The following is a 13,646-nucleotide window of genomic DNA, read 5'->3' as shown; positions in this document are numbered from 1 at the left end:
TTGTATGTGACCGTTTGTTTTCCTGAATAAAATAAAATAAATAAAAATAAAAAAAACAAACCATGTGGGGTGCCAGCGGGACACCTTCAAACTTTACGAGCGAACCGCTCGTTACGCCGTGATTCCACCAAAAACAGACGAATATCAGCACTAGGTACGAGATTGATACTTGATTACGATCTAGATCAGTTATTAGCAATAGAGTCAAACAATTGGCAATTCGCCGAATGCACAATTTATATTGTTGAACTACCGATACACCCTTTGATTGGTCAAGGGCCTTACCATGACCTCTTATTGCGATTCAACTTTGAACCTAAACAAGTCCGTTTCGCTTATTCGTACCTTGACGTCCTAAAAACGATCATGTCAAAAGCATTTACGCCAAGGCCAAACCAAATCCTAAATTGATCCGCAACTCCTTTGAAATCTTTAACATTCATTCATTTTTCGTACCATCACGTGCTACATTACATTAGTTTATACGATGTTGGTTCGCTGTAATGTCATAAAATTCGGTTCAAAAAAAGTTACTCATTGCTAGCATAAATTGAGACGTTTGCCATTCTACCAAATAATTTTTCATTTATTTTGAGGATTTGGCTAGAAAAATAGATTTTTTTTAAAATTCCTAATTGTGGTACGCCAGTGGTCCACATGGCCCGCTAGATAAAATTCGAAAATATATAGTGCCCTGCTTCTCTTGGATTTATGTTGGCGGCCGGCAGCCCATATGGCCTGCTAGATAAAATTCGAAAATACATGGTGGCCTGATGCAGTTGGGGTTTTGTGGGTGGCCAGCGGCTCACATGGCTTGCTGATTAACATCCAAAGATACATAGTGACCTGCTGCAGTCGAATTTTTGTGGGCGGCCGGCGGGCCACATGGCGCTGAGAGTGTTAAATTACAACAACAAAAAGGAAACCGCTTTAAATTTAAACTTTAATTGAGTATAATCAATAAAATCAAACATAACAAAACATATTTCACATCGCAATTAAATAATCCTGAAATAATCTTCTCGGCGCACCTTAATTAATTAAAAATACTCAGAAGTAGGGCGAGGCGTTACTACCTCCTTAGTGAATTGCGTTCGGACAAATCGTCCGCCGAAAACAATCAATTATATTTATGAAAACTACCTAAATGAGAGACAAGATACCGTTGAACGAAACAACATTTATTTAGAAAGATATAGGTACAGTGCATTTGTGATAAAATCTTTGCAAGAAAATATCTCAGGCCGACGTTATTTTATTAGATGAAAGTGAAAAATGGCAGAAATCGTTTAAATGTTATTCGGTTTAATTTTGAAAGTAAGAATCTGAAGTGATGTACGTACCGTGTATACGAAGTTGCCGAGAACGAGGAAACCGCCGTCCTTGCCTTGGGGCCACAGAATGTGGTGCGAGACCATCGCCACGGGTAGCCAGAATAGCAGCACCGAGTGCAGCAGCGAGTTCACCACCCACACCCAGAACACGCGCACGTTGAACAGCAGCCCCTGCTGCGACGGCAGGTACAGCACCGGGTGCTGCACACAGGACGTCGTTAGATTTTCATATTGGACAAGTGCAAATTCGTCAACTAATTCAAGAAGCCTCCTCCATCATTCGCAAGGTCTCCTTCGAGAGACGTGTTTCTTCCCGCACAACATAGAAATTGGTGATTATTAACATCATCGTCAACCGTCATAATTGCACGTCCCACTGTCAGGTACGGATTTCCATTTAGAGGGACTTTTTTTACTCTAGTCCAACAAGGGGATGTTTACATTTTCCAATGACTGAGAACCGTCTTCGACATGCAGGTTTCTGCACGATGATTTCTTTTACCATTAGCGAGAGTGCTAAATGGAATTACAATGTAATAAAGAACGTTAGACAATCCGGTACTATCAATACCAGAATAAGGATAACTCAATACCCAGCAATACCCAGGACACCCAGACGAGAACAAATTTAGCAGTGGTTTCAAGATAATTTTAAATCCTCAGAGTAGATTTGGGGTCCAGGTAACTGGTATGGTTGTACGGCACTTTATTAACACGCAGTTAAGTTATTTTTGGTACTATGTTTGGAGATGAGTGGTGATGGCGACTCACCCTAATCATTATTTCTGATGAGCAGAGCTTGTCGAAGAGGCCGATGGCGAAGGGTGGTAACGCCGTAAAGATCACGTTGTAGAAGCCTATCGTCCACCGTTCGAATAGGATCTGACCCGACCTGAGGATCAATTTGGATTTTCATTATTTTATTTTCTAGACATGTAATTATCAGTATGTTCATAGCTTAATGTAAAATAATGCTCTCTCTTTGAAATTTTATAAAAGTTTTTAAAAAAATGACTAACTTTTAGCCATAACACGGATCCGTTTACAGTTCAAGGGAGAGGTGTGCAGCCGGTGGGATGAGCAGCGCCGTATCCTGACGGGGACAATAGGGCAGGACCTCTCGCTGCCGAGCGTGGTTGCCGCCATGCTCGATAGCGAGGAGTCCTGGGAGGCGGTGGCCTCCTTTTGCGCAGAGGTTATGTCGCAAAAGGAGGCCGCGGAGCGGGTGCGCAAGGACGCGGCAGACGCGCACCCGCTCCGGCGCAGACGTACGGGGAGAAGGCGAAGGCAGTTCGCTGCTCGCCTGAACCCTAGTGAGACCAGCGGGCTCTGGACAGGGACTCCGGAGCCTGCATTACACGGCCTCACTCGTCTGGGTGCGGGTCGGAGGACAACCGACTCTCCCCTCCGTTGGCGCGGGGAGCCCTGGCGCAAGCTAGGGCGGCCGGGCGGCGTCGTGGTGAATGTTCACCGATCCCACGGCGCCGACTCAACCGGCGAGAGGGAAACCCGGGGGGGTTTTAGTGGGGTAGGCCCTCCAGTCTGGAGGGAGAGGAGAGTCCCCACATAACCCCTGAGTCTCCCTGGGCTCAGGGGTATCCATAAAGATTTCCCCCCGTAAAAAAAAGGGGTTTCAATGGCGGCACCATTACATGTGGGTTTATGGCTTCATTTTTGGTCTAAAAACTATTGCAGCAAATGTTTGACAATTCTATTGCTCTGACTGTGTTGTATTATATGTTTTGTATTATAACTTGGTAAAGAATCAAAAATAAGATTTTAGTAAATGGTATTTGAAACAGCTCCGACTGTTGTGGCGGTCGAGCTGGGAGTGACCGTGGTACGAGAAAAAATGAGAAAGTGAAGGAAGATGGAACAATTCAAATGTAAAATTTAAATACATGTAAAATAAAAAAATGATAGAATACAAGCGGAGAAAGGCGATACAAAAAGGTGAGATGACGGTCAAGGAGGTCACACCGGCACAATATACAATTATGAAACCAGGTTGAAATAAACGTGTAAAACGAATTATTTAAGAATAAAATATATTATTTTGTACTTAATTTTTATATGGAGATATTTTCATTAAAGACTACAGAGAATTTGCTAAATTTTGATTTTTAAGTAAAGCCTATAGTTATTAAATTCACATTTATTCCAAAATTTGAAAATTGTCCAGCGGTTTAACGACGCGCCGCGCGGTCGCCCGCCGCCCCGCCGTTAGTCGGGGACATCGGGCGCTCGTCGACTTCGAGTCTGTGTTAAATTTTCTCCGCCTGTTCTTATTTCATTCACATTAATTCTCAGCGCGCGAGTCCTCCCTCCTCAACACCTCGGCTTAAGATAAAAGGTAGCGGACTCACCAGGCCGAGTAGATGGCGAACCAGAGCTCGATGACGTACAGGCAGATGTTCTTGTAGAAGGAGTACAGGATGAGCTTGCTGATGCGCGAGTAGTTCCACGCGCCGTGCACCAGCAGCAGCCGCAGCAGGAACCGGAACTGCAACGGGAGGCGGGAGGCGGGTGAGGCGGGCGAGGGGGCGAGGGGCGAGGGGCGAGGGGGCGACGACGGGCTCACCTGCGCCACGGAGTAGTCGGAGGCGCACACGGCCTGCAGCCCCTCCACGCCCGAGATGCCCACGCCCACCGAGGCGCGCTGGATCATGGCCACGTCGTTGGCGCCGTCGCCGATGGCCAGCGTCACGGCGCCCGTGCCCGCCGACACCATCTCCACCATCTGCGAGCGGCACCGGGTCGATGTTACTCTCGGCCCGGGAGAGGCCGCGACGAGGGCGAACGGAAAGGGAGCACCTCGGCTTTCTGGATGGGCGAGACGCGGCAGCAGACGACGACCTTGCAGGACAGGCAGAGGTCGAGGAAGTCCTTCTTGAGATCGCTGCCGGCGGCGTAGGTGAGCGTCTTGCCGTCCACGATGAGCGCCACGTCGTTCTGCTTGCGCAGCCCGTCGCCGAACTCGCACGTGTGGCGCACGATCAGCTCGCGGGTGCCCTGCGCGAGGCGGACGTCAGCGGGCGGGGGCGGGCCGCGGGGGGCCCCGCCCGACACTCACGTCCAGGCTGTTCTCGTTGAGGATCAGCAGCGGCATGCCGCCGTGGATGAGCCTGGCCGAGTGCGCGATGTTGATGGCCGTCTCCTGCTTGTCGCCCGTCAGCACCCAGATTTGGATGTTGGCCTTCAGCAGCGACGCGATCGTCTCGGGCACGCCGTCCTGCCGACGTGACCACGCGGAATTGTTCAAAACTGGAGCGCTGCGGGCCGGGCCCGAACGGTTTCGTTTTTGTTGTAACGTAAATCGTTCCGTGGCGGTTACGAATAAGGTAAGGTGCTGGTGAAATTACGGGCACACGGGACTTGTCAATTTACGTTCCAGGGCGTCAGTCGCGGTGGCGGAACCCAAACCTCCAAAACCCAAACTCAGGTCTTTCCGATTTAAAGCTAGGAGTCGCATTGCTACTGTTACGGACGGGCGTGTTGCTCACCATCGGGCGCACGACTTGCTCGTTCAGTCATTTAGTTATATTATAGAAAAGAAGAAAAGAAAGTAAGTGCAAAAAATGCGTAAATTAGGGTTTACAAATACAGGTAGTATCGGTAGACGTCGGCGACAGAAAGCGAGCACAGACCTGCAGCCGGTCCTCGATGGCGGTGGCGCCGAGCAGCCGCAGGTTGTCCTCGATGAGCTCGGCGGCCTCGTCCACCTTTCGCTCGCGGTCCTGGATGGCGATGGTCGCTTCGTGGAACGTGTTCGCCCACTCCTGGGGAGGTCGACACGCGTAAGTCGGCGGTCGGCTCGCGGCGGGCGGCGGGCGGCGGGGGCGGGCCGCACCTCGTAGGCGGCCTCGGAGATGTCGGCCACGGCGAAGACGAGCGTGCGCAGCCCCTCGGTGGCGAACAGCTCCAGGTGCGCCAGCGTCGTCTCGGCGTGCTGCGCGCCGGCGCCGCCCGCCAGGCGCGGCCACAGCACGGTGTCGGCGCCCTTGCAGAACACCTTGATGGCGCCTGCAAGATGCGGGCGGGTGAGGGCCGCCGCCGGCGGGGCGGGCGGGGCGGCGGGGGCGGCGCCTACCTTCGGGCGTGCGCACCACCACGGACATGCGCTTGCGGCTGGACGTGAAGTCGATGACGTGCAGCACCTGGTACTCGCGCGCGCCGGCGCCGCGCACGCGCACGCGCACGGCGGCCGGCGTGCGCGTGTCGAACACGTAGCCGAACTGCGCCGCGCCCAGCACCAGCGCGCGCTCGTCTGCGGACAGCCACAGCTGCAGGCGCCGGCAGGCCCCGCGGCCCCGCGGCCCCGCGGCCCGCCGGCCGACCCGACGCCCTACCTGGCGACGCCGCCTGGTAGCGCAGCTCGCCGTCCACCGTCTCGGGGATCACGGTGTGGCACACGGCCAGCATCTCCAGGAACTCGCGGATGGTGGCCACGTTGGGGTGCTCCCGCGTCAGGTGCTCGTGCAGCAGCGTGTTCTCCAGGGTTTCGCCATTCGCCGGCGCCGAGTATATCACCTGCGCGACGGACATCCCCTCGCATCATTTGCTCGTGCGTGCGAGTCCTTCCGTCGGCGACAGCCGAGAAACGGGGAACGTACCTCGGCGATAGAACACTTCTTGAACTCCATGATGTTGCACGTGAGCGTGCCCGTCTTGTCGCTGAAGATGTACTTGACCATGCCCAACTCTTCGTTGAGGTTGGACGTTCGCGCCATCGCCGGCGTGTCTGTCGGCTCGTAGTACATTTCTACGTCCAGCGAGATGAACCGCGCCTGCGCGTTTATAGTATGTCTTTGAGAAGTTCCTAAAACTAAATTTTCGTACGCTCGCCGATCCGTCTACCGGAAAGTGCAAGTTTACAGTGCATGTATATTGATGTCGTACGTTCCCTTGAACTAAAATTGCATACTTACTTGAAAATACCTAACTATTTCAGCAGTAACTTGTAACGATATGGGTATAAGATTGTTGTATAATATTAAAAACGTCAAAAAGTTGTATACGATATTTGTGTTTTTCGAATCTGAAACAAAATATTATTCGTTACTTTAATACGAAAGACGACAAGTTTAAAGTGACTATTGCAATCAATCAACCGTGAATTTGTTGTTGACCAAAATTAAAGCATAAAATAATTTGAAACTCACTGGTACATAAGTATACTCTTATTTATATATATTATTACCACACATAATATAACACCGTACTAGTACAGATACCTAACGCCATACAAAAAGAAAAGTCGCAAAACTCTTTAACGCGTCAGCGTGATCAATAGATGGTAAGTAAACCCGCGATGCGATTGTAATAAAGTTTAAAATGGCCAACAGATGGCAGTTATTACATTTTTGTCAAGGTTAATTGCAGTTGCTCAGGCGTTGATTATACAGGCTGTATATTTGAAAGTGAGACTTATTCATACATGTCATAGTAATGACATGTCATAATAATCATGTTACAACTTAACATAGACTAAAATAAAATTAGAATATGGGATAGAATAAAAAATAAATCAACAAATGTGTTTTGAAGTGTGCTGTGGGAATGCTACCATGCGAGCGCCGAGTGAGACAGCAACAATAACACTGATTTCACATTTACGTTTTAGCTAATGTTAATTATTTTTTACTATCATCGAAATGTTTTACGTACTAAAAACGTTAAGTTTATGATTTAGTACCTAGTTATCATTTATTAAGAATTGAGGTTTTTGGAGTAGTTAAAAATGTGAAATCAAATTATTTACAATGATTGATTTTTTAGTTATTTACAGTTTATTAACACTTACGTGGTAAGGAGCAAGTGTTCAAAATGTCCACCGTTTTCCACAATGCAATGTCTAGCACGGCATAATAAATTTTGTTTTAAATTATACAACACAAACACATTTTGTCTCACAGTATAAAATGCTCAGATAATTCTCTCACGCAACACTTCGACACTGTTCACCTCCTCCGCGTAAACTCCGATTTGGGAACATTTCAATAGCTTGCCTCACACTATCACCACTTATTGCGTAAAGTCGCACCATCTCAGTCAATTCGACGTTAGAATAAATATCCATTTTGCGGCGATCGGGCGAGCGGAAGTACAAATAATTTACGTGTCTTCGTTAGATCAAGGTCGCGCGTGGACTGAGCAATTTCGCGTATGCGCCCGCGTCCACACCCCCGACCTGTGCTTTGCTTTTCGCCGCTGTGTCGGAGCAATAATAGTGATGTGCATAGATTTCGATAACTAATGTTGTTCTCAAGTAGTAGTCGATAAAAAAATTCAAAGAATAATTTTTGTAAAGTTTAAGTTCATTAGTTTATTATTTCTTTGGGTTCAGAATCGGGAATATAACGCACTCTATAAGTATGTTCCACTTTCAAATATACAGCCTGGATATGTAATAAATAACATACAATAAAATCGCAAAGAAGCCGAGTACGCACTTTTAACGTTTTAAAGTAAAAGTCCATGCTAAAATTTTACTTAGTTTTAAGAATAAATTCAAAGAAATGCCATCTATACAATTCATTACAAAGTAACAAATCAAAAAGTATACTATTGAGAAATCTTCCATTTGTTATCATTTCTACGACAGTTTATTGTTTTACCAATTATCATTATTGCAAGTGAATTTTAATTAAACATTTCTAAAATTTTGTTTAAATAGTTTGCGGGTCCGTCTTATTTTCTGGCGAAACATATTTGTGCTTTACTATTTATTTTGACCACCATTTTTCTAGCAAATAAATGATTTGATCTATTGACAAAGGACTGATGACAAAATTTTAATTACTTTTGCAGTTGATTTTGGGCTTTCCCACAAACCGCAGCTTGCAGTGTAACAAACCTCTGTGGAACATGGACAGGCATTGATAAAAGCCTACTGAGTGCCAGATAGCTTTTATATAAATATAAACACTAAACTGGAATGCTTAAAATTGAAAAACAAGAACATAACATACCCGATTTTTAAGAGTTTGTCACTAACTCCTATGTCTGAATAAAAAGGTTGAATTAGTACGATTTAATTGTGGCAATACCAACCAGCGAGTCCAGTGTACCAGTCGGTTTTGTGGTTTCGGAGCCACAACTCGTTGAACACGGCGCTGATCAGTGACAAAAACAGCAGGATCAGGAACAGCATCAGGATGTGTGTGTTAGCCTGTCTGTCGATCGACGACCGCTTCAGAGGCGCTGCAATGCACATAGAGCGTGTTCTTAACACATGTATGTAGACCTTCTCTTGGTTTGCCCTAGCAACCACAGGTCAGCCTATAGCCCTCAAGTAGCCTTAAAAGAATTCGGTGAGACATAAGTATTTTTTAGTAATTGAGCTTGATATTATTCGAAGACTCAGTGCAGGCGTCATTAAAAAATCGCGTAAGGGAAATGTTCTTCAACTAGGCTATGAGCTTAACGAGTTACCTTTGGTGGAGTTCTTCATGAGCTTAGTTTCGTGGCCGGTGTAGACGATGACGCCGTATATCCATGCCGTATTGCGCAGCACGGCTCCTCGCAACAGCATCTGGTCCAGGCTCACCGGTATCGCTCTGTCATTAACATTACACCATTACAAAGTCAGCGGATACTGTGGATTACATACGAGTGAAAGCCAATTTCACCATGAAGGTCGAGCGATTGGGGTCCCGCAACAAAGTGAATTTTAATTCATTTGTGGTGAGAGCACCAACTGATCATCTGTCGACCTACATGAAGGAGTAGTTTTGGCCGAAGGGTGTCATGTGCCGACGTTTCCGCGGCCGGTTACAGGGCACGTCGCATGCCATACGTGTCAATAATTCGTGTCAACTTATATTATTATGTATGTTAGTCTGTAAGGTATGTAGGTATTTACAGGTCTATGTAACCTGACTATAAATAAACAAATTACAACTCGCTAGTTGGTCTACCCCGTGTTATGTTCGTGGTGTACCGCCTCGATAAAGCTATTATATCTACATTTAGCTGTCAAATTCGGGTGGTAAACGGCATTTTAAAATTTTATCACAATATCGAACATGGCGAGCACCGTGACTTCACATTTTTATGTCATCGCGAGCGCCGGCGACCAATGACTGCAAAAGATTAACACAGTGCCAAACATGGCTGCAAGGTCACAGGTGAGTTTAAAACATTTGCACCATTGACTTACAATTATATGGACGTCGGGTCCGCGCTAAAAAGTGTCCGCACTTGTAAGGCGCTAAAATCGTATACAGAGCGCCAAACTCCGCTTTAGTCTTCATTTGTTCGACTGACAGCGCGATACTGCGATGACATTACAATTTAAATTTCGAATAGGTTGACTTGGGACATTTTTTTCGTGGTTTTTGTATTAGACCCGTCGTCCATTTATTTGTAAGTCAATGATTTGCACAGTAATTTTATCAACGTAAAAATTGAGCGCGACAATCGAAATGAAAAGACATTTTTTGTTACATAGTTTTCGCGGCGATGATTAAACGACAAAGAAAACCATATACGCAATTTCATATCGTTGTCCTTGTTCTTCAAAATGTATAACAGTAATTCATTACCAAATAAGCAAACTTAGCTATATCAACGTGTTATCAACTGAATTAATTATTGTCACGAGGAGGTTTATCGCACATATTCTGCCATGCTATGGCCACTGATATCGTAAACGTAGGACAGATCCTAGCTTTCATAAATTAACTGATACGATAACCATTAGAAGTTCGTCCAGGGAAGCCAACTTAGCTATTTCTGCCGACAAGTAGTAATGTGAGTATTAAGGATGCTGGCGAAATTATAGGCTCACGGGACTTGTCAACAACAACAACTCAGATCGTTGCGATTTAAAGCTCTGAGTAGCACAGCAACCGCCAAGGAGAAGCGTGTCGCTTACCATCAGGCGCATGACTAGTTCGTTCCGTCACTTGATGTCATAAAAAAGCAAAGAGTGCCATGTATCGCAAACTCACTTAGAGTTGGCCTCCTTAAGCATGCCGTTGAACTCGTAGAGCTGCCGGTTGGGCGGCTCGCAGGTGAGAGTGGCGCGGTAGTTGATCAGCAGCGTCACGTCCTGGAGCCGCGCGGTCTCCGGATGCGCCATCCGGATCTTTAGGTTCGTCTCCCCGTCCAAGTTTGACGTCTCGATGAACGATATACCTTGCGGTTCACTGCAACACGCGATGCATCAACTTAGACCTTTATTTACGGCCAATCCGATTTTCAAGCGCGTTTGCGTGCAATATGTACCTGGACGCGAGCACGATGAGGTCTGCGGGGAAGAAATTGTTGTTGGTGATGCGACAAACGTCGCCCACCTTCAGCTTCTCCCAGCGAACGGCAGTCCACGACCCGTTGCTCAGTATGTCCACCTGGCGCTGGTTCATCTCGTCGTCCGCGCGGTGACGCTTCTGCAACAGAATCACATATACCGTTCACGGTTTCACCGCCAGAAGCATCATGCAATAAGTTGAGTTTCTCTTTAAAATAAAACAATTATTTTTTCTGTAAAATGGAAATCTTCAAGCGTTTAAAATTCCACAATATAAATAACTGAAGCAAACACATGACAGGGCGCGCGAACACGTACTACTCGTATTCATATAAATAGTCATATTCATATCATTTGTTGCGTTATATACTATAGAAAAAGGTTTTAAAGTTATTACACGATCCAACATAAACCCTGTAAAGAACAAATATATTTGATTATAGATTGACAGATTACCCAGTCCTCGACAACCTCCTTGAGGGCGCTGACAGAGAGGATGAGTATAAGCGGCGTGAGGGTGGTCCAGCGGCCGGTGGGGGACACATCGGGGATCTGCTGCAGCAGCGCGATGAGCAGGAAGAAACAATTAGAGTACCGCCGGAACTGCTCGAAAAGAAATAGCGGGACGAACGAGTAGACACTGCCGACAAAGACAAACATACACCATTACATAATCTTAACTTGTGATAGTATTATTAATGCAAAGATCGAACACAAAGAAAAATTCCTTTGATCTAATAATAATAATAATGATAACTATAACTGGCAAGCTCTTCCTTACGTAAACATGCCCATTAAAGCCAACATCATGAGTCAGGTTTTTATGCTCTCCGTGTGTATGAAAGTATTTTTTTAAATTTCAATATACTGGTATCGAAGAACGAGTCGTTATATAATAATAACGCACACGCTCAACATAGCCCCGCACTAGGGAAACCCTGTGTCGCGGGTGCCATGGACACACACACACACACACATAGACAACCACAAATTACACCCAAACTCACGAGAGAAATAAATGTAGGCCATACAAATATTTCTCCCGGCCCGGGAATCGAAACTGGGACCTCTGCGTGGCAGTCCGGCGTGGTAACCGTTCGGCCACGGAGGCAGTTAACTGCTAATGCATTCAATAGGTGCGTTGACGAAGGTATTTTTCCCCATTTGATGAAATACAGGAAAGTTATTCCTTTATTCAATAGCGGTAGGAAAGTTGAGCCTAGCAACTATAGGCCTATTTCAATTCTACCAACTTTAAGTAAAATATTCGAAAAGGTTATGTTGAGTCAATTACTGTCTGAATCACATTTTTCACAGTGAACAATATGGGTTTACTAGTGGTAGATCGACTAGCGATGCGGGGTAGCGCTACTAAAACATATATTTGATGCTTGGGAAAGGTTCCAGAACGCTACTGGGTGACCTCTCAAAAGCATTTGATTTTGTGGACCATATTACTCTTGTTGATTTTGACTTGACGTTAGACTTTGTTAATAAAGCTGTCTTTTTGGGAGTGACCTTAGATAGTAAAGTTCAATGGTTTCCACATATATCTTCCTTAGCCAGCAGATTAAGCTCTGCTGCATACGCAGTCGGTAGAATACGTGACCATACCGATGTTGCTTCTGCTAGACTAGTTTACTTTAGTTACTTTCATAGTATAATGTCCTACGGGATTCTCATGTGGGGTAAAGCGGCAGATATACAAACTATATTTGTGTTGCAAAAACGAGCGATTCGTTCTGTGTACCGTTTAGGTTCTCAGGTTTCTCTCAGAAAAAAGAATGACTGTGCCATAGTAGATTTACTCAAATATTTTGGTATGCCCGTAGAAATTAACTGCCTCCGTGGCCGAACGGTTACCATGCCGGACTGCCATGCAGAGGTCCTGGGTTCGATTCCCAGGCCGGGAGAAATATGTGTATGGCCTACATTTATTTCTCTCGTGAGTTTGGGTGTAATTTGTGGTTGTCTATGTGTGTGTCCATGGCATCCGCGACCCAGGGTTTCCCTAGTGCGGGGCTATGTTGAGTGTGTGCGTTATTATTATTATAAAAAAAAAAATACATAATTTCATTACGAAAGAAGATATTCTTTTACGACGACCGCTGAAGGGTGGGTCGTAGTACATATCTATTACCAGGTCTTACATATAATCCATGTAAGGACATATGTGAACAACCAAATATAGTTCGTTCAGTATCAACTGACGCGTTCCCAATTGAGACCATCATTAGCAACAACAATAGAAATCAGAAATATTTAAATAATATAGTAAATTCCATTACTATAATATATAATAAAATAAAGGCGTTACAAGCACTTTACACCAATAATTTGACAAATCTTACCCAATTCAGGCACAATGTCTTAATATTACAATTCAATTAAAATTTATTATAATTTAAAAGGCAACAAATTATAATTACAATACTTAAGATTGTGAAATTCTTTGTCAATTAACCATTTCTTTAAATAAGTTTTAAATTTATCACCATTTTTTATCACTGTTATAAATTCTGATTGCTATTACATAGGTGCTGTGGTCAAAGATCGTGCTTTTTATTCCAGAGAGGACAAAACGGTCCTTAAGGACAATTGCTTCTGACGTTAACGGAGTGTACATCGGATATTTTAAAACAAACAACAAACAAAATGATATAATATACAATTCCTGTTAAAGTCAGGGAGCCCCTTTTTTTGTACAAAGTTCTGTACAAAATAATTTAGAATTAAGTGTTATCGGGTATATTTTATTCGAACACTTGCAGTGGGTACTATTTTGGTGCAATCACAGGCACATGGGACTTTTCAACTAACTCTCAGGATGACAGGCGCAGTGCCCGTGCCCCTCAGATCATTACGCTGTGAGCGGCACTACAGCTGTTAAGCGTGAAATATACAGAGAGCGGGTGCGGGTCGGGCGCGTAACGGGGCGGGTCTAATTCCTTGTATTTATATGGACGACAACAAACTAAGCGCGGCTGCGTACGTCCGTCTCGCGCCCGTGCTTCCGACCCGACACGTACCCGACCTGCACCCGCTCTTTATGTTTCACG

The 13,646-nt window shown here is 45.4% G+C and overlaps 1 protein-coding gene across 5 annotated transcripts in view; it reads right to left on the bottom strand.

The window, feature by feature from the left end:
* Positions 1-535: 535 nt before the first annotated feature.
* Positions 536-13,646, bottom strand: part of LOC113235042 (phospholipid-transporting ATPase IA) — a 135,734-nt gene continuing 122,623 nt past the window's right edge. For all 5 annotated transcript variants that reach the window (XM_026470575.1, XM_026470576.1, XM_026470578.1 and 2 more), the window contains 17 exons: positions 11,044-11,227; positions 10,566-10,726; positions 10,289-10,486; positions 8,769-8,893; positions 8,388-8,537; positions 6,263-6,372; positions 5,948-6,121; positions 5,684-5,864; positions 5,425-5,601; positions 5,185-5,357; positions 4,982-5,113; positions 4,408-4,566; positions 4,149-4,346; positions 3,916-4,074; positions 3,701-3,837; positions 2,106-2,226; positions 536-1,535 (listed from right to left, as the gene is read on the bottom strand). In XM_026470575.1, coding sequence (XP_026326360.1) covers positions 1,290-1,535; positions 2,106-2,226; positions 3,701-3,837; positions 3,916-4,074; positions 4,149-4,346; positions 4,408-4,566; positions 4,982-5,113; positions 5,185-5,357; positions 5,425-5,601; positions 5,684-5,864; positions 5,948-6,121; positions 6,263-6,372; positions 8,388-8,537; positions 8,769-8,893; positions 10,289-10,486; positions 10,566-10,726; positions 11,044-11,227 — 2,785 coding nt within the window. In that variant the 3' untranslated portion in view covers positions 536-1,289. The remainder of the gene's footprint in view (positions 1,536-2,105; positions 2,227-3,700; positions 3,838-3,915; positions 4,075-4,148; positions 4,347-4,407; positions 4,567-4,981; positions 5,114-5,184; positions 5,358-5,424; positions 5,602-5,683; positions 5,865-5,947; positions 6,122-6,262; positions 6,373-8,387; positions 8,538-8,768; positions 8,894-10,288; positions 10,487-10,565; positions 10,727-11,043; positions 11,228-13,646) is intronic.

The sequence above is a fragment of the Hyposmocoma kahamanoa genome, unplaced genomic scaffold (assembly GCF_003589595.1).
Source record: "Hyposmocoma kahamanoa isolate Upper Pololo Valley unplaced genomic scaffold, ASM358959v1 87, whole genome shotgun sequence".
Classification (NCBI taxonomy): Eukaryota; Metazoa; Arthropoda; class Insecta; order Lepidoptera; family Cosmopterigidae; genus Hyposmocoma; species Hyposmocoma kahamanoa.
This window is presented reverse-complemented; position numbering and strand designations above follow the sequence as displayed.